The sequence below is a fragment of the Cynocephalus volans genome, chromosome 5 (assembly GCF_027409185.1).
Source record: "Cynocephalus volans isolate mCynVol1 chromosome 5, mCynVol1.pri, whole genome shotgun sequence".
In the NCBI taxonomy this organism is placed as follows: domain Eukaryota; kingdom Metazoa; phylum Chordata; class Mammalia; order Dermoptera; family Cynocephalidae; genus Cynocephalus; species Cynocephalus volans.
In genome coordinates this window covers 160,676,990-160,698,627 of record NC_084464.1, presented here as the reverse complement: position 1 = coordinate 160,698,627, position 21,638 = coordinate 160,676,990, and the positions used below count along the sequence as shown (strand labels likewise).

General features: G+C 34.5%; 1 protein-coding gene across 8 annotated transcripts in view; it reads right to left on the bottom strand.

The window, feature by feature from the left end:
- QKI (QKI, KH domain containing RNA binding) overlaps positions 1-21,638 on the bottom strand; it is a 184,555-nt gene that overhangs the window by 113,330 nt on the left and 49,587 nt on the right. For all 8 annotated transcript variants that reach the window (XR_010023630.1, XM_063097379.1, XM_063097380.1 and 5 more), the window contains exon 3: positions 8,073-8,189. Coding sequence is in view for 7 of the 8 variants with exons in the window: in XM_063097379.1 (XP_062953449.1) it covers positions 8,073-8,189 (117 nt within the window). In the remaining variant the exon portion in view is untranslated. The remainder of the gene's footprint in view (positions 1-8,072; positions 8,190-21,638) is intronic.

Below are 21,638 nucleotides of genomic sequence, written 5' to 3'. Positions count from 1 at the left end.
TTTTATAAAAAATAAATACTGGCACTGTCTAATGTTTCCTACACTAAACATGAAAGGCTTTCATAATTAAGAAAAATTCATTTTTATTTTATAAAAGATGAGCTTATGCATTTGCTTTAACTACCTATGACTCCTTTTAAAGTAGTATCTCCTTTTAATCTTAAGCATTTTAAATTTGCTGCTGTAACGATAATATTATACACCTTTAAGCACCCATATAGGCTTCCAATTGTTTGCTTGTTTATTATTCAACAATCTCATAATTTAAAAGATTATAAATTACCACTGAAAAATTAATCTGCTACAAATTACAAATTACTAACAATAAATGTTACAAAACTGAAATTATATAAAATTTTCTTCATATTAGATTCTTAAAAACAATATTTTCGATGTGAAGTGATTAGTCCTCTATAATTACAGTACCTTATAGGTATTTTAATTCAACGAAAACCTTAAGTTACAAAACCGATATAGGCCTTTTATAAAAACATTCCTAAGTGTCTGGTATAATTTCTTGTTACTCTTTTTTTAGGAATCAAAAATATTACAATTCACAAAATGAAGAATAATTTCAATAATCTGAGGCTCACTTTTAATTTTTTTTTGGACCATAGGCAAAAAAATTTGGGGCGAGCCCTATGACAACCTGTAAATTTAAAAAAATAATAAAGTAAAATAAAAAAATAAAACACTAAAAATTATACATGTCTTAAAAATTAATAGTTAATAATGGATATAAGTTTTAAAAACAAAATGAACATGTTTTAAAATCAAAAGAGCAACAATTTAATAGTGATCTTTCATAACTGAAGGAATAAATATGAAAATAAAACTAGTAGGATACAATAGCATAAGGTCACTAGGGTTTATGAAACTGCTTCATAATTTGTAATCAATGACTGAAAAAACATTTTCCAATCAAATTTCGTTGTTAAAGGATTTTGAAAAAGAAAATCAATTTATGCAGTATAATGATATACAAACAAGCAACATTCCTCTACTAATTGTCAACAGAAAGCTGAATCCTCTAAAAAAAAAAAAATCTATTACATACAACACAACTACAAGGTGCTCAAATATTCCTTAACTAAATTGATTGCAATCTAATCAAGACTTAATTTTAAAAGGCTCATTAAGAGCGTCTAGTGATAAAATGGACTCTCCCTTTCCACTGAAACTCATGTCTCGTTTCATTAGACATGGACAATTAACTCATCCTAGTGTCAGATCTATGGCAGAGTAATTAGCTTAAGTTTTACAGGTTACTTACAGTGTTAATTTACTAATGAAAACAAAGGTTTATTCTCATTGCGTCCACCTTTTTACCCCTTCAAAGAGTGTCTCACAAATTTTAATAACTGTACTTTCAAATAAATACAATTTTTATTTCAAATCCTCCAAATCTTTCTTAATGGGTGCAAAGCAGTGACTCTATAAAATGTATTGAAATACTACGTGAAATACTACCCAATCTGAAATAAAAATTTAATTATTATTGCACTGCTTTATACTTTTCTGTCTTTAAGCTAAATCATTTCAGTCTATAATGAACATGTAACCAGAAACAGAACCAAAAAATAATTCAGTCAATATTCTAAAATGAATTTTATTTTAAAAACACAGAGAACAAAAATGAGGGGATGGGAAATAAGAACAAAAGTGGAGGAGGAGAGAACACCATGGAGCTAGTTCATAGTTCTGAAATATCAGCAGATCATGTAACAAGCTGGTATTTAAACCAGTGCTGCAGAAAGTACAGCCTAAGAGTACAGAAATCAAGCATTTTTCGAAACTTTTAGAGCATTCTGACTGGATAATTTTATGTCTACTGATATAAAATTTTTTTTAATGGGATTAAATTTATATATTTTTAAAATGCCATTTCTTTAATAAATAATTTTATTATATTTCACAAAAAGATGGTCTACAATGGATTAGATTTTTTCTAGTGGTCATTAACCATATATCATTTGAAAAGCAATAATATAAATTCTTCCAGAAAGACAGGTCTTCCTTTCTCCTTAAAAACCAACCACAATCACCTTTGAAGCTGAATTCAACACCATGTCCCATGACTTTTTAAAAACAAAAAACAAAGGACTAACACGGCTAGGCAATTAGTTTTTAGTTAGAGCAGGACACCTTAAGACATAAAGCACTGACACCCCGTCATCAAGTACATCAAAGGCTCTAAGGTTTAAGAGACTATATTTGTTTTGGATTCAAAGTATAATTAATATCAGAGGAGTGAAGTTTCACAAAGACACAGATATTATTATCCCAACACAATAAAGAACTTTCTAAGCAGAGTTGTCTAAGACTTGATCGTTTATTTGCAGACTTTGGTTACTTCCTCTTCTGCCCATCTCCTCTACTACTGTCAAGTTATCTTTTTTAATAATAACATATCATATAACTTCTCACCTCAAGAGCATGTGATTGCTAATGGCACTGTTTTCAAAATGAAAAAAACCCTTTATCTGAGATGACAATAATCTGTTCAGTTGAATTTGAATTTGTCCAATGAGTTATGTAAGTTTCTATTTAAGTGCAGTATTTAGTTACAAATGAGGGAATGGGTGAGTTATTTCACCTCTTTAATCCTCCCTTCCTGTTAGAAGAACATAACTACCTTCCAAGGTTGTCACATGATCTGAGTAAGACATGGGCACACATAGTGAGGTTGCTGATACCACCTAGCCATTGTTATTAGCAGCTCTACAATGGTTGCCTGATCCCTAGTGCACATCGCTTCATTTCCAGAAAAGACCTCTATCACTGTGTCTGCAAACTTCTAGAAGACGCAACATTTGATTGACCTGGCTTTGATCAACTCTAGACACACATTTGATGCGGGAGCGGGAAGGAGTCAGGAGAAGGTGAACAGTAGAAACCCAATAGCATGGCTACTTAGTTCCCTCCTGTTACTGACAGGGGAGGTCACCCCAAATGGTGTCCCCTACAAAGACCATTCATACAGACTTCCAAAAAGTAGACTTCATTTACAACTTTAATAACTGTCACTCCACAATAATTTATCAAGTAATACTTATCACTCCACAACAATTTATCAAGTATCTTAATTATGTACAAAACACTGTTGTGTTTTAATGACTTAAATGTTTTCATATGTTACATTAGAACCAGCTGAGTGCCACTTTTGTTTATGAAGGTGGACCATTCCTTCTATCATGAATACATTTTTCCCACAGCCCTCAATGTAGCCTCTGCAGTCCTCTGCTACTTCAACTGAAAAACTATAAATACCTTCTTTTCCCAAAATTACTTCTCTAGCATCTGTAATCTGCTTTAAGTATATGGTTTTCTGTTAGAAAACATAGGATTGCATCCTTTAGGAAACATTCCTGAAAAATCAAGTGAATGACAGTACAATATTGTGATTTATAATAAGATAGATATATTTGATCTCTGTTCCCTAACACACAGCTCCTAAAACTTTTATATCTTCAAAGTAATTTGTGTCTTTTTGTATACTAATAAGATGACTGATGGCTGGGGGTTCATTGCAGAGGAACCAACCATGTAATTAGAGGGTTGAGAGGGGCTGAAGTTGACCACCAATGGCCAATGAGGTAATCAATCATGCCTACAAAATGAAAACTCCATAAAAACCCAATAGGACTAGGTTTGGAGAGCTTCCCAATAGCTGAACACATGGAGGTACCTGGAGAGTGGTGTGCCTGGAGAGGGCATGGAAGCCCTTTCCCATATACCTTGCCCTTTACGTCTCTTCCATCTGGTTGTTCATCTATATCCTTTGCAATATCCTTTATAATAAATAGGTAAACATAAGAGTTTCCCTGAGTTCTATGAGCTGCTGTAGCAAATTAATAGAACTCGAAGAGAGGACTCATGGGAAAACATTTATAGCCAGTTGGTCGGAAGTATAGATCACAACTGGGACTTCCAGTTGGCAAATGAAGTAGGGGACAGTCTTGTGGGACTGAGCCCTCAACCTGTGGGATCTGATACTTATCTCCAGGTACGCAGTGTCAGAATTTAATTGAATTACGTGACACCCAGTTAGTGTCCCCTGGAAAACTAACTGGTTGGTGTGTGGGTGAAAATCACCACACATCTGGTGTTAAATGTATTATATTGAGTGGTTTCTGAGTAGAAAAAACACTTTGGTTTTCCTCACATCTTTAATAGATAGAACAAAATTTCAAATGTATTATCATTGAGGGGAAAAAAAGCTTAGAGGACTCTTACAAAATATATTCATACTGGCTTCAAAGTCCCTCAATATTCAAGTTGTTCTGGTACTTCTGAAGTTGTTACTCCTTTTAGAAATGGTTTGTAATTGGAAGGTAATAAATATACCACTGAATAGAGAGTACAGACTTTAGGTTCAAATTTTGACTGCCACTTTTTGGCATTGTGACCTTTGGCAAATTACTAAACATGCCTGAGCCTCAGTTTCCTCATCTACAAAATGGGAATAATAAAGCTTGGATTAATTAAAACAAATGCATGTAAAATACTTAAAACAATGCCTGATGAAAGTACATACTCTACAAATCATAAGAAAAAGTGAAAATTGACTTTCATTTGTAAGACACTTTCTAACAGTATGCCCTGTTACCATATACTTAATTTCAGGGACAGAAGGTACAGTCTGCCTGCTACAGATCAATACTGCCATATGTTAGTTGGTACAGACAAAAAGTTCCTAAGAGCTTTCTAAGCCCTGATCACACTCTCATGAAATCTGACTGAAGTTCCTGCTCTTCAGTTGGTTCCATGATGTTACCTAGGCACCATTCCACTGGGTACTTACATACAAAATCAATGCTGCTGAGCTCATCAATGTTGAAGTAATACCAATCCAAGAGAATAAAGATTAAAGTTGAATATTAACTTGCCTGCTTAAAACCAGTAGCTTAGAATGATACAGTACTACCTATCTTCCCAAAAGAATTAAAAGTATGTAGGGTTTATAATTTTCTCTACTTGCCAAACCTTTTTTGGGGGGACAGGAAGGAGGTGCATCTATGCCTTTAATTTATTAAATGAACTAAACAGTCACTGCTTTCACAGATATTTTTTCTAGTGCCTACTCAGCTCCAGGTACTAAACAAACACCAAGGAAATAAATACTCCATAAAAGATATGGTCTGATCTAAGTTTACAAGTTTAGTGAAGGATTCAGACCTGCAAACAGTATTTCCGTCATATTATTTTTGTTAAAAGTAAATTAGACAATCAGTAAATTAAGACTGTATTTTATTTTATTTTTTTGTCTTTTTCGTGACCGGTAAGGGGATCGCAACCCTTGGCTTGGTGACACCCGCACCGCGCTCAGCCAGTGAGCGCACAGGCCATCCCTCTCGCCGCGGCGCTCCCAGCTCCGCACTCTCCCGAGTGAGCCACTGGGGTTGGCCCATAAATTAAGATTTTCTACCTTTTTACTTTTTTACATACATTGACAACTCTGCAGAAACATTGAAAGCCAAATGGCTTGTCCTTTGTAATTCTTGAAATCCACCTCAATCAACCTAATTACTTACATCAATGCTTCTTTTTGTCTACATCTGTTTGTCATGTGCTTTATCAAAAAACACCCAAGCAACAAAGACAATACCTTCCAGTTTGACTTTACTTTTACTATTAACACTTTTAAGACTGCAACAGAATAACTATAACATAAACCAAGATGGTTTGGTTAACAATTTATTATGTACAGATATGAAGTAAGACCAGAGAAGACACTCTTGGTGTTATAAATTTATACGTGAATTCTTCAAAGAATTCATATAACATAATATCAAATATACAGGAGCCAGTCAAATTAACTTGATAAATCCAAAGCAAGTTAATCTGTAGCATTTTAATAAAACTGAAAATGTAATTCATAGTTAAATTTTATTTTTTGGTGTTTTAATTAATTTTATTATTGTTTTCTTGCAGTGTGTATAATCTGAGTTTTTTTTTTTTATTACACTAGACAATGGTAGAGGTTAAAAATAAGTAAAATGTGTGAAGTGTTTCTACTGTGGTTAAGAGCAAAGTAGTCAAGACAGAATGTAGGGCTGGCCGGTTAGCTTAGTTGGTCAGCTTTGTAACACCAACGTCAAAGGTTTGGATCCCTGTACCGGGAAGCCATCCAAAAAAAAGAAAGAGAGAGAGAGAAAACAAGGGCAGAATTTGGAAGCTCCAACCACTGAAAAAAGAAAACAGAAAACCTATGAGGATGTGGGATATTCAAAGGTTACAAAACAAGAAATTACCATTTCCCAAGCTGAAAAAAATGTAGTATTACCTCAGGATACTACATGAGTCTAAAAATAAAATTTACTACTCTAACCTATAGAGTTGAGATAAAATTTATTAAGAACCATCATTAACATTAATTGATCGCTTACTACATGCCAAACACTGTCTTTAGTGCTTTACAACTCAATCTTCACAACTACTATAAGAGATAAGTAACATTACTACTCGCATTTTACAGGGCACAAGGAGATTAAGTAATTTGTCCAAGGTCGCAAAGCTAAGTAGGAGAACCATGATTCAAACCTAAGCAATTTGACTGCAGAGCCACTCTTTTAACCATTCCATTCTTCTGCCAAAGACAGCAGAAAATGTTCTTTATTCATGATAGCTAATCACACAGTTCCAGGCTCTCATCCTTGTTGTCTGCATGTAAGTAAAGTGAGTAGAGGGTTATTACTACAGAATTAACAGAATCTCAGGAGAAAAAAATATTTTGTTAACTGATAGAATAATTTATTTAACTGAAGGGTGGATACACGTCACTCTTATGGTGAAGATTTATCTGTCCTTCAGTTGTGCAGACTTCGTTCACTGTCCCTAGGTAATTAAATTAGTAATACTGAATGCAAATGTAATCATAAGTCCAAACATAGAAACCAAAACTTCATGGCATCGGCTCACGTAAAAAGGTTACCACTCAGCTGATTGAGAATATGCTTTAGTTTTTTTTTTTAAGATTCTATAAAAATAATATTTTTTAAATGCAACATTTAATAATGCTCAAGGAGAACTTGTATACTTCCATGAAAATATCTTTAAACTCAGCTGATAAGAACAGGTTAAAATAAGATTTAAACATAATCATTTAATATTAAGGACTTTTTCCCCAAACTTCTCAGCTACTAAGTCATTCATGTGCAGGGAGCAAAAATGATTAAGATCCAGTCAGCTAACACAAGGGCTTAAATAAAGCTCTGAAAACAAGCAAAATTAGGTCAGGATAACTTGAGTCTGGTTTTCATAAGCTCCACAAAGCAACTCAATGCATATGCTGGAACATAAGCTGACCACAGCTCTATCACTTGGTAGCCCTTTCAAGTCAATGTATTTATTAAAGGGAAAAAAAAAAAAAAAAAAAATCACTCTTCCTAACAATAATTTAATCTTCTGGCAATCAAAATCTAGGTATTTTAAATCAGTGATTTTCTTACACAGATAGAAATTCAAAAGTATCCTGCCTCATAGTATATCACTGGATAAAAGAAAACTAGACAAACAAAATCTTTTTAACAACAATTTTTAAAGCAGACAGTCAGATGTTTACTAATTAAACTCGCCAAACAAGAAGGGGCAAGAAAGAAAAAACAGAAGTAATATAAAGCAGAATGTCTAGAAAATTTAAAATCAACCCAAGATGTTCATAAAAACCAAAATGAGTCATTTTAATAGATTTCTGTCTTCTAACTCTCCCAATAAGTTGACATACATCCAAAGTGATTCATTTGACTGTTCTGATTTAAATCTCATCAAAAAAATTTTTAGATTTTTCAAGCTTTTAGTTGCATATTTTTATATACAACAGTACAGTCTGACTAATTTACAAACTGGCAGCTTCTCAAGTGTAAATACCACAGTAAGTTAACATAATAAACGGATGCTTTAGTTTGCTAATAGATAAATGATTATTAACAAGGTAAAATCATTCCACCACCTTAAAGTTCAAAAGTTTCTGATATGGAGTAAAGTATCTATATCTGAATACTTTATTATTATGATGCAAAAGTTTAAGTAAATTATTCACATAAAGACTTGCCCCATTTTCAAGGACTTACCTTCTTTTTATCCCTCATTGAGCCTTTGCCTCGGACCATTATTTTACATCCTGTTTCTGCTTCAAGCTGTTTGGCTGTAAGTCCTCTGGGTCCAAGGATTCTACCAACAAAATTAAACTGTGAAAAAAAAAGTTACCATACATTATTCACTTGCTGAAATGTATAGGTCCTAGATTTTAAAACATTTATATACACGCATGCACACGTGCATGCACATACACACACAGCTGACACCCATAAATATTATGGGTGTCAGCTGTGTGAATCCACTTATACACAGATTTTTAAAAAGTAAATATACACATAGTACTGTAAATTTATTTTCTCTTCTTTATAATTTTCTTAACATTTTCTTTTCTTTAGATGACTTTTTGTAAGAACACAGTATAAAATACATACATCATACAAAATATGTTAATTAACTGTGTTATCAGTAGGGCATCTGGTCAACAGTAGGATAACAGTTAAATTTTGGGCGAGTCAAAAGTTATACATGGATTTTCTGTCTTTTTTCTTTTTCTCTTTTAAACTGAAACATAATTAATTGTACATATCTGTGGGATACACCACTGAATAGCAATACCTGTGTACAATATGTGATGCTCAAATGAGGACAATTAGCATATTCAACATTACACAATATACATGGATTTTCAACTGCTGAAGAAATCAGCAAACTTAATCCCCGCCTTGTTCAAGAATCAACTGTAACTACTTAAGTTAAATATTTTATTAATACTAAGATGAAATAAAATCTAGAGGCCTTACAAATTTCTTGCCAAGTTTGGGGTGTAACTACAACAGCTCATTTGTTTAGCACAAAAAATTTTCATATGTACATGGGTACTTCCAAAAGTTTGTGGAAAGATTAACATTATCTTTTAGTTCCATTTATCCACAAACTTTGTAGTACCCTTGAACAAGTTTTTTTTTTTTTAAGGTCAATAGAAAGAATAAACCGACTGTGAACACTGAAAAGTAAATTTTCCTTATTCACATGTCAAGTGCATAAAAGACCAAAAGAAATGAGTGTTTCCCATCAGTTCCACAAAAACCCATGGCTGGTTTTCATTTATCTATTCAATCAAGTAGGTAATGATTCTTATCCATACAGCTTCCTACTTTTTTTTAGCATTTATCCTGTTAGTACATCATTACATAAAAGTAACATGCTAGAAAATCCATTGCTGTCAGGGCTTTAGAAGCTGGGTACTTCAATCTTCTGTATTCCAAAGGCCTCACCACATCTTAGAAAAGTAATTCTCAAATGACAGGTGAGTAGTACACCTGTATCCTTTGAATAAAGCCTGCCTCTCCCAGGGGATTTTGATACAACTTCTTTCACCTCAAATTGAGACCCACAGCTTTTGATCTATAAGTACTTGATCTAAGATCCTAGATTCTGAAATTTGTCCAAACTACTTCTTTATATTCAAATAAAGCCCCCTATCCCTGCCCAGTTCCTCAGCAGGTGGTACTTTACCTCTTTATCCAACCTAAATCCTTACTGTCATCCATTTTAACAAGGCACTTATTTCTAACTTAGAATCCCCAGTCAACCTAACGTTCCATCTCCAGTCCGAATAAATTCAAGTAGTATACTACGGTAACGTGTTTATAAACTCTGAAATGACACAGATTTCAGCTGGTCTCCAAGCTCAAATACAAAATAATAATTAGAAATTTGAAAGTCACATTAAGTAAGCCTCAATTGTACAACAGGGGTGGTACTTACTATCTGGTAGAGCTATAATGCCAATTGTGTGTGCAACTATGTGTGCATATAGCACAATAACAAGGTCCACTACAAGGTGTGCCACAAAGTAGACAATTAACAGCCTATCATGACCACTAAAAATTCTCTTTAGGAAACCTCAGGCCCTCACCTTAACTCAACAATTCAGCTTAGAATGTCATAGAAGGAGATATGATAAACAGTAAATTTGTCCTACAGAATTCCAGAGACTTGACACCTAGACAGTGAGTTCTGCAGTAAACGAGAAAGAAAAGGTAGAAATAATACACAGAACAATTAACCATCCCTCCCCACAGAACACCAACAGCCAGGCATCTGACTTGCAGGTAATATGCTATAGTCTTCTTCTCTAGAAAAATTCAAACACCCTCAGAAGATACACTTCCATGTTTCAGCATTGGACTTCCATCTCAAAGTCTGGCACTTCAGGTGATCACCGCAAATCAAAGCCAGCAGTAGACAAGCTCTATTCATGAACACAAGCTCCTAATTCAAATGTTCAGTGCTTCATGTTTAAATATGAATAGACAAATAAGGTTTACCAAAAGCTTCAGAGGATGGGCTCTAACATGAAAGAGATAGTACAAGATAAAGAAGCAGGACAAGGGACTGATCCTTGAGGAATAAGACTGCTGGATAAAGAACACTAAAAAAAAAAAACCAAAAAACCTTTAGTAGTTAGTGCTATTTTCTAAAGTGCCTGTATACATTTATATCCCCAGTAGAAGAGCATAATTTGTTTGATGCACTTCCTCTCCAACACTTGTCAGTTTTTTACTTTAGTGTTTGTTATTTTAGCCATTCAATTAGCATTCCTCCGATTACTAAAGAGGTTGAGCATTTACTCATATGTTTATTGGCCATTCTGATATACTTTTTTTGAAGTACACTTAAAGTTTCCTATTTTTCTATTGTGTTATCTTTTTCTCATGGATTTCTACTTTGCAATTACATGGACAGCAAATACCTTTTCCCATCCTGTGGCTTGCCTTCTCCCTTTCTAATGGTGTCTTATGATGAGAAAGTCTTAGATTTTAATATAGTACAAGTTATCAATCTTCTCCTTCATGGTTAATGTTTTCTGTGTCTTGCTTAAAAGAAGTCTTTCCCCACCCCAAGGTATCAAGATATCCTCATGTATTATCTTTTAGAAGCTTTATTGTTATGCCTTCCACATTTATGTCTACAGTGTACCATGAACTGATGTCTGTGTATGAGCCAATTTATTTTTCTCTCATGTGGATATCCAAATGTCCTAGTCAGTTTTACTGGAAAGACCATCCTTTTCCACCTGCTCTGCAGTGCCATCACTGTCATAAACATTTTTATACACTTGGGTCTATTTCTGGGCTCTCTATTTTATTCCATTAATCTATTTATCCTTGCTTTAATATCACACTATATTAATTATTGTAACTTTAAAATAAATCTTGATATGTATTATATCAAGGTCTTCCATAAAAGTGTCTTAGGTATTGCTGGCCCCTTGCATGTCCACATATATCTTAGAAAAAGTAGGTCGATTTCTAAATAATACTTGCAAGAATTTTCATCAGGATATTATAATACAGAGTCTTCAAAACCATGAACATGGTATAATGTCTCCTTCGGTTAGGTCATCTTTTATTTTTCTCAAGAATGTAAAGTTTTTTTGATTGTGTCTTTACTCATTTTTTTTGTTAGATTTATTTCTAGAAATTTGCACAACATTTTTTGCTGTTATGTACTGTATTTTAAAATTTCATTTTCTGTTTCTGGTATAAGAACACATAAGTGGTTTTTCCATACCAACCTTGGAACCAGCAATCTTGTTTCTTCATAAGTGATCTTCATAATGTTTCTGTAGTTCTTTTGGGATTCTTTATGTAAACAATCATATCACTTGCAAATACGACAGTTCTATTGTTCTCCTTTCCAACCATATATTTTTATTTCTTTTTCTTGCTATACTTACAGCACTTAAAAGACATAACTGACTTGTTTCAGATTTCAAATATAAAACTTTCAACAGTTCACCATAACGTCTGAAGTACTGTAATCTGTACACTTTTTGTAAGTACACTTTATCAGATTCAGAAAACTCCCTTCTAATTCACTAATTGGCTAAGAGTTTCTTTTTGCAAAAATCACAACTGAATATCTAAATCATCACTTTTTCTCCATCTACTGAAACAATCACGATATTTCTCCTTAATTCTGCTAATACAATGGATTACAACTAATTGTCAAATGTTAGACCAACCTTACATTCTTAAAATAATCTCAATGTAATCACAATACATTACTCTTTTTAAAAATTGCTGGTCTCAGTTTCTTAGTATTTTGGGTTTTTTGTTTTGTTTTAATTTATATTCATGAATTAAACTGGCCTGTAATTTTCCTTTCTCATAATATGCTTCTTGGGTTTTGGCATCATGGTTATTCTGGCCTCAAACTGTATTGTGATGTATTCCTTCTTTTTCTAATCTCTAAATGAGCTTGTAGAAGGCTGATGTTATTTCTTCCTTAAATACTGAATAGAATTCACTGGTGAAGCTACCTGGGCCTAGAGTTTCCTCTGCGGAAGTTTTTAATTATGGATTCATTTCTTTAATTCACATTTTCTCTTCCTTCATATGTTAATTTTGGTAAGTTGTGTTTATCTAGAAATGCACCCATATTGTCTACATCTTCAAATTTGTTCATTTAAAGTTCACGTCTGTGGTTGGCCAGTTAGCTCAGTTGGTTAAAGCATGGTGCTGATAACACCAAGTCCAGGGTTCAATCCCTGTACCCACTAGCCGCAAAAATACAAATTAATTAAATAAAGCTCATGTCCAATTTTCTTCTTAATACCTGTAAGATCTGAAGCCATGTCCCAATTTTCATTCCTGATTGGTTATCTACATCTTTTTTTTTTTTTTAAATCAGTCCTCCCATGTTTTCAAAGAATCTACTTTTGCTTTTGTTGATTTGGGTGGACTGATTTCAAAAATGGCCAGAATTCTCCACCTCTCATCATATCTGTGCCATCTGCAATGTAGATTTGCACTCCTCCCACCTCTTGAATCTGTACTAGCTAGCAGTGTGCCTTACTTTGGTCAATACAATGTAGTGGAAAGAATGATATGCCAGTTAAAAGCCTAAGTGTCAGTCTTACATGGTTCCACTTTCTCAGAGCCCTATTACTCCGATGTAAGCAGGCTTGGACTAACCTGTTGGAGAATGACTCAGGCACCATCAATGCCCACAGCCAGGCAACTCCGAAAGCAGAGCTGCTTGGCCGACCTACAGCTGACTGCAGATGAAGACTAGAAGAACTGTTCTGCTGAATCCAGACACAGAAGTGGGAGCTTAAATATGGCTTATTCAAATTTTAAGTTGTTTTGGAGGTGGTTTATTATAATGTAGCAATAGCTAGCTGATTGTCTTCATTTTGTGCTTTTCTTCTCTTTAACTGCCTTTTACTCTTAGTTTTATTATTTACTTCCTTCTACTTCATTTGGGTTTAATCTGGTTATTTTTTCAACTTTTTGAAATGGATGCTTTGCACCTTTTCTTCTTTTCTATGTAGATATTTACATTTACCCCTCAGCTGGCTTTAGCTGTATTGCACAAATTTTGACAGGTAATACAGTAAACCCTTGAACAACACAGGTATGAACTGTGGGGGGTACACTCATACACATATGAATATTTTTCAGTAAACATACAAGGATCCCAGAATGTTTAACATCATTTATCCTCAATCCAGTTTATATGTCATTGGCTATTTTTCAAATTCTATATATATTTTAAACAGGAAATAATTATCACTTTGCACAGATAATATGCATTTAGATTTACCAACATATTTACCATTTCTGTTGTTCTTTATGCCTTTCTGTATCTTCGACTTTCCAATGAGGGTCATTATTCTTCTGCCTGAAAAACACCCTTTAGTATCTCCTTTACTGGAAGTTTTCTGATGCTGAAGTCTCTCAGTTTTTCTTTATTTAAAAATATCTTATTTTTAATGAGCAGGAATTCTAGTTTATTTTCTTTCAGCACTATAAAGATTCTCTACCCTGTCTTCCAGGCTGTCTTCCAGTTCACTAATTCTCTCTTCAAATGCTTCTAATTCTGTTAAATCCACCTGGTGACTTAACACTAGTTAAGGGATTTTTCAGTTTGATTTTTCTTTTACAATTTACATTTCTTGGCCTTGTCTTCTGTCTTCTTATACATAGTAAACATAGCTCTTATAAAATCTAGGTATGATAATTATAATATCTAGAGTCTCTGTTTCTGTTCTCATTTCTTCAGATTTTTGTTAATGTCATCTTCCCTCCTCCTGTACTTGGTTATTTTCTAGCATGTGCCAGAAAATGTACTTACTAAATTGCCTATAAAAATACCATAAAAGCCTAAGATAATGTTATCTTTCTCCAGAGAGGATAAATCAGGTTCTGACATGCACTTGTTACTAGCAACCAGAGATCACCTCAATACAATCTCACTTTTGAGTTAAGGTACAGTCCCTGTGAGGTCCTGAGACCTTCTGGTTCACTCTTACTCCTAGAGTCCACACCCATCAGTGTCCCTACCCAAAGCAAAAACTAAGCAGCAGGAATGGGGAGTCTACACAGACAGATTATAGACTCCAATCCCTGTTACCCCAAAGCTCAGCCTCTCAGATGCTCTCTCCAGATTCAGCAAACATACCCAGAAAAAAAAAAAAAAAAAAAAAGAGATCCCATAAGCCAGGTTTACATCCTTGATCCTCTGTCCTCCTAAGGATCCTGAACTAGTAATTTTTCACAATCTTGCTGGGTCTTTGATGCATTAAAGCAGATTTTTTTTTCCTATTGTGTCCTATTTTACTAGAATTGCTCAGCTGCTCTGAATGACTTTCTCAGTCCTTAAACACGGTAGTCCACTGGCACTCTATAAGAGGCTGCCTTTTAATCTAAATCTAGAACTGACATACCTTCAGGCAGTACAGAGTAATAATATATTGGAATAAGGGTCTGAGGAAAAGAAAAAAGAAACATTACAAACAAAAAATCTATCAATATGCCTGGTCCTATGTTCATCTCCAGAAGCTCTTCACACTTTTCTGCAACTTCATAACTTAACGTGCTTATACACTCGCAGATTAAAACTTCCTTTCCTCTCCCTAGCCCCAAAAGAACCAAGACAGAGACAATAATTTCCACATTCTACCACTCACCCATTTCATTTAGTTTTGGTATTTTTCAGTAGAAAAGGGGACAGCCTTTCATTTACAAATTCAATTCAACAAAACACTTATTCAAGGCTTGCTATGTGGTAAGGAGTGAAACATATGTAAGAGCTGAAAAAAGAAAAAGAAAAGAGAAAACTCCCCCCGCTCTCCAGAAGTCTGAAAATGACTTTATGCTATTTGTTACCCTATTTCTTAAAATAAGTAGCCTTGCCAGCTACTCTTCAGTAATATTACTGAGGCATTAACCATCTCAAATATGGCAAAGAAAAAAAAAAAGTCTAAAAAATGCTTTATCGATTAAGATACTTTAGCACTTCAAATAACGAATATGTAATTGGTTTTGACCTGTGTCCTTTGCCAATCAAACCAGTTGGCCTACACTTCATAACCACTTAAGAGGATCCTCTCTGACACATCTTATCCTTTTCACATATTAAACCCTCTTTGCTGAAACCACACTATCAAGATTACATAAAGGCTTCTGCCACAGCTAATTAAACCTCACAATTACTATTTACTAAACAAAAAGTTTTTAAACCAGTTAAAACCCAAACATTAAATCTGAACCACAAAATTTTCTTAACCTTAAAAATGAACCAATCACTACTGCTCCAAGAACTAACAAACAATAGCTCAAGTATATTAAAGTGCATATCACTGGGATTCTAATACAATTGAAACTGTCAAGGTCATCCTTCTCAAAATGTTCTAAGAAGTGGAAAAAAAAAAATTAATCACAGCAGCTGCTTTGTCTACTGCAACCAATTTCCAAGTTAGTATCATTTGCCTTACATTAAAATTCACTGTTGATTTATCATGCCAGTTCTGCAGCTTCATTCAATTAAAACAATGTCACAACACTTTCAAAGCAAATCATTTCAAACAGCCTAAGCTAAATGCAACTTTAAAGTCCAAAAGAAGGGAAAGAAAAAAGAAAAAAGAAATATTCATTAACCCTACTGTTTAAGTACAGACCTTCTCTGTGGCTCACCAATTATATTTCTGCCAAGTGTCATGTTAATTTCTAAAGAAGAGGTTTAACAACAACAATCATGTCTAATGCTATTCACTGCTGCTCACTTCATTTTAAATATATATATGAGATTTCTCCCAATGACAAACTGCATAAGTATTATAAAAAAAATCTTTCCATTAACCTTTGGATTGATTCTACAATTTAAGGACAAAACCTCCTGTGGCATACTAGCAAAACAGTTAACTAATAAAAAACTGTTTTTCCAAAAGCACCTCAGTGAAACACCTCTAAGAACTGCTAAAGCATAATCTCTGTTTAAAATTTTTGGGAAAAAACAAAAACTTACAGAAGACACCACGCAACTCTTTGTATCGTTTTCCAAAACAGAGTAATAATCTGTTTTTAAATAATGTATCTAGTATTTTTAAGGTGATTTTCGTTAGATATCTTACAAGCCTTACATTATATAAGTTACACAGGTATGAAACACACACACGCACACAAAAGTGTATGTATATCTGATAAAGTCTTTCACTTAGCAGAAGACAAAAAGTGGACCATCTCTAATCTAGTAAACGCTAGTGAGCTTCCTAGAGAGGAGTCATGACTAGTAGTACTACTCTTTTTAATTAAAAATACTAGTATGAATACATCAAAATACCTTGTGTTTTGGAGGGAAACAAATGTCTTATCTTTCTACCTTCATATTAATTCTAGATAAGTAACAAAATATGTCTCTTGGAGAAACAGCTAATTTATCTAACATCATAAATACTATAAAAACCATTTGGCAGAACCTTTCACATATAGAGAGGCCTTTATAAATATTTTTGCTAATGTTACATCAAAATTATTATAGACACCATTTGGCAAAACCTTTCACATCTTATAGGCCTTTATACACATTTTTGTTTATGGCACATATATGTACAAGTGCTCTATAAGAAAAGGTGCTGAAAACAGCAGCTGCAAACATGGAAAATCAGTAGCAAGTTATAACCAAAATTTGTGGCATATGAATTTGGATATCCTAAATTATGAAAAATCATGCCTTGAGCATAGATATAATTGGTTAACAGGCTAAAACCATTTAAAACAAATGTCAGGTGAATACGATAGATGATTATCCTTCTAAAAGCTAAATAATAAGAAAAACAAAAAAAATTACTAAATCAATTAAAAATATGAAGGTAATGAAAGTCAACAGGGGTTTTATGGCACAAGCAGATGACAATATCTATGAGAGTATAGGGTCCAAAATCTTATACACGAGGCTGTTTAAAAGATCCTAAACTACTTTCCCAGCCTTTATTTTTGCTATTATCTTTGTTTTCCAGCCACATGAGCAATTCAAAAGTACCTGTAAAAATGGCAAGTACTTTTAATTCTCTTCCTTATAACACCTTCCTTTCTCTTCACTTCCCACCAAACATGTCAAATTCCTCCTCATCCCACAATATTGGGTTCAAGTGTTCCTTCCGTGATCTCCTTGTGTGTTCTTTGATTCCTGGAGAGTTGTTTACCCTCCTCCAAAGTGAGACTCTCAAAGCACATTGCAGACACCTCTTAAGCCCTTATCACATGGTATGCAATGATCTGCATGTCTCTTCCAGGTCATTCCCTGAAATCAGGAACCAGCACCTAGTCTTTTAATCCACAGAGCTTCACACAGTATACGGTACATAAAAGAAATTAATATTTATTTATATAGTGAAACTATACAGTGATTTTTCATTTTCATAGTAAAAATTTCCTGGGATTTAAAAAAAACTGGATGGAATTTCCCCATAGGAACAGGGGGGGACAATAAAAAGATGGGAAACTGCCTGGAAGTCCTAGAGCAATTATGCAAGAAAATGAAATACAAGACATCCAAATTGGAAAGGAAGAAGTGAAATTGTCTCTGTTTGCAGATGACATGATCTTATATATAGAAAACCCTAAAAAGTTCACCAAAAAACCGTCAGAATAAATAAATTTAGTAAAGTTGCAGGATACAAAATCAACATATAAAAATCAGTTCTGTGTCTATACACTAACAACAATATCGCCCCCAAAAAGCACAATTCCATTTACAACAGCATCAAAAAAGGGATAAGTTCAAAGGAGATAAAAGATCTGTATGCTGAAAACTATAAAACACTGTTTGAACTGTTTCAACTAAAACAAAGAAAACAAAGAACACAAAGAAGACAAAAATAAAACAGAAAGATATCCTGTCTTCATAGAATGGAAGAATTCACACTGTTAAAATGTCCATATTACCCAAAGCAATCTACAGATCAATGTAATCCCTATCAAAATTCCCATAGCATTTTTCACAGAAATATGAAAACCAATAATAAAATTCATATAGAACCACAGAAGACCCTGAACAGCCAAAGCAATCTTGAGAGAGAACAAAGCTGGAAGCATCACACTCCATGATTTCACACTAATTTACAAAGCTATAGTAATAAAAACATTATGGTACTGGCGTAAAAACAGACACACAGACCAATAGAATGGAACAGAAGCCCAGAAACAAAACCCATGCTTATAAGGTTAACTCATCTTTGATAAGTACACCAAGAATACACAATGAGGAAAGGACAGTCTCTTCAATAACTGGTGTTAGGAAACCAGATACCCACATTCAAAAGACTGAAATTGGATCTATATTTTACACCATACACAAAAGTTAAGTCAGAATTGATTAAAGACTTAAATGTATGACCTAAACAGTAAAACACCTAGAGGAAAACACAGGGTTAAGAAGCTCTTTGTCATTGGTCTTGGCAATGATTTTTAGATATGACACCCCAAACACAGGCAACAAAAGCAAAAATAAACAAGTGGGACTACATCAAGCTAGCAAGCTTCTGCACAGCAAAGAAAAACAATCAATATAATGAAAAAGCAACCTACAGAATGGGGAAGATTCAAGGGCATTCAAAAAATTAATGGAAAAATTTGTAATTATCTTTTAATTCTATTTTCCCGCAAACTCTTCTGAAGTAGCCTTTTACTTGCACACCACATATCTGATAAGGGGTTAATACCCAAAATAAATCATTATATTAACAACTCAATCCAGAACAACTCCATAGCAAAAAAAAAAAAAAAAAAAAAAAAGACCCATTATAAAAATAGACAAGGGACTTGCACAGACATTTTTCCAAAAAAGACATACAAAGGTCGAACAGGCATATGAAAAGGTGCTTAACATAACCAAACATTAGAGAAAAGCAAATCAAAACCACAAGGAATTATCACTTGACACCTGTTAGAATGGCTTTTATCAAAAGATAACCATTGGCAAGGGTGTGGAGAAAGGGGGGCCCCTGTATACTATTGCTGGGAATGTAAATCGATACAACCATTATGGAAAACACTGTGGAGGGTCCCTCAAAAACTTAAAAACAGAACCACCATATTATGATACAGCAATCCCACTTCCAGGTATATATCCAAAACAAATAAAATCAATATGAAGAAGAGACATTCACACCCCCATATTCATTGTTCCACTATTCACAATAGCCAAGATATAGAAACAACCTGCGTGTCTGTCAAGGGATGAATGGATAAAGAAAATGTGACACACACATACACACACAAACACAAACACACACACACACACACACACACACACTCTCTCTCTCTCTATATATATATATGTGTGACACACACACACACACACACACACTCTCTCTCTCTCTATATATATATATATATATGTGACACACACACACACACACACACTCTCTCTCTCTCTCTCTCTCTCTCTCTATATATATATATATATATTATTTGGCCACAGAAAATCCTATCACTTGGGACAATATGGATGAAACTGGAGGACATTATGCTAAGTGATATAAGCCAGACTCAGAAAGACAAATACTGTATGATACTTATATTTGGTATCCAAACAAACCTGAACTCACGGAGCAGATGCGGGGGGATGGGGAGGGAGATAGATTGGTCAAAGAGTACAGTTTCAATTATGCCTTGTGAATAAGTTCTGCAGACCTAATGTACAGCACGGTGACCGTTCTCACTACATACAGGTTTACAGCTGGAAGGAGTTTTTTGCCTTTGGACTCAGATGAGACTTTAGACATTTAAGTTGGAGCTGGAACAAGCTAAGACTTTGGGGACTGTTGGGATGGAATGATTGTATTTTGTATGTGAGAGGGACACGAGTTTTGGGGGCCAGGGGTGGAATGGTAGAGTTTGGATGTTGTCTCCAAAACTTACGTGGAAATCTGATCCCCAATGTGGCAGTGTTGGGAGAAGTTTGGGTCATGGGAGCAGATCCCTCATGAATAGATTAATGTTCTCCCTGGGGAAGGGGTTACAGGGTTGTCGGGGTAGTGAGTGAGTTCTTGCTCTATTAGTTACCTTGAGAGCTGATTATATAAAAGACCCTGGCATCTCCCCTCTCTCCTTTTCTTGTTTCTTCTCGCCACATGATCTGCTTGCACCTGTCAGCTGCGTGCTGCTTTCCACCATGAGAAGAAGCAGCCTGAGGCCCATGCCAGATGCAGCTGTCCCAGAATCATAAGTCAAATAAACCTGTTCTTTGTAAATTAACCAGTTTCAGGTATTCTGTTATAGCAATAAAAAATGGACTAATATACACTTTAAATACATACTCTGCCATTTTATTTAAGAAACTTAAGCATCCACGAATTTTGGTATGTGGGGGAGGGGTGTCCTGGAACCATTACCCTTGGATACAGAGGGAAGACTATATATACAATTTCTATTTGTCAATTATACCTCAATAAAGCTGGAGGGAAAAAATTAAATCACTATGTAATAAGTTATATGCAGCGCAGGAACTCATAAGTTCAGAAATTTCTCAAATGGTAAATGTGACTGGTCTCAGAATAATTTCCAAAGAACAAAGTTAATGTTTTTTTTTTTTGTTGTTGTTGTTTTTTCGTGACCGGCACTCAACCGGCACTCAACCGGCACTCAACCGGCACTCAGCCAGTGAGTGCACCGGTCAGTCCTATATAGGATCCGAACCCGCGGCGGGAGCGTCGCCGCGCTGCCAGCGCAGCACTCTACCAAGTGCGCCACGGGCTCGGCCCGAACAAAGTTAATGTTATCGAACAAACAATACATTTATTATTTTCACTTTCCACTTCAATATGTAAGTATCATGAGTGCAAGGACTATATCATTCAACATTTCTTAAGCTTGAGTATGCAGAAGTATGTTTCATTATGAATGTTCAAGCTTCTATGCTGGGCAGTTACATGCATCAGATCACTTAATCCTCAAAACAACACTGCACGGTAGTTGCTACTACCATCTGCATTAATACATGAGAGGTTACATAAGTAATCCAAATCCCAGAACATCTAGATTAAATCTAGAGTTCAGTCACTTAAGAGTATACCTCTCTTCTAAAGACCTTAAACATATACCCTTATAATACCAGAAATTCCATGTTTAGTTTTCTCATTATTCTTAATCATTCAAAATGTTTAGTACAAAGTTTATAAAAACTCTCTTCAAATTCACGTTTATTTTCAGAATGAGTCCAACGGTGTTTTTTTAAATTTCTTCCCCACCTACATCCTAAAACATCATTACTATACTACTTTATATAACCATACCTTATCTGCTCAA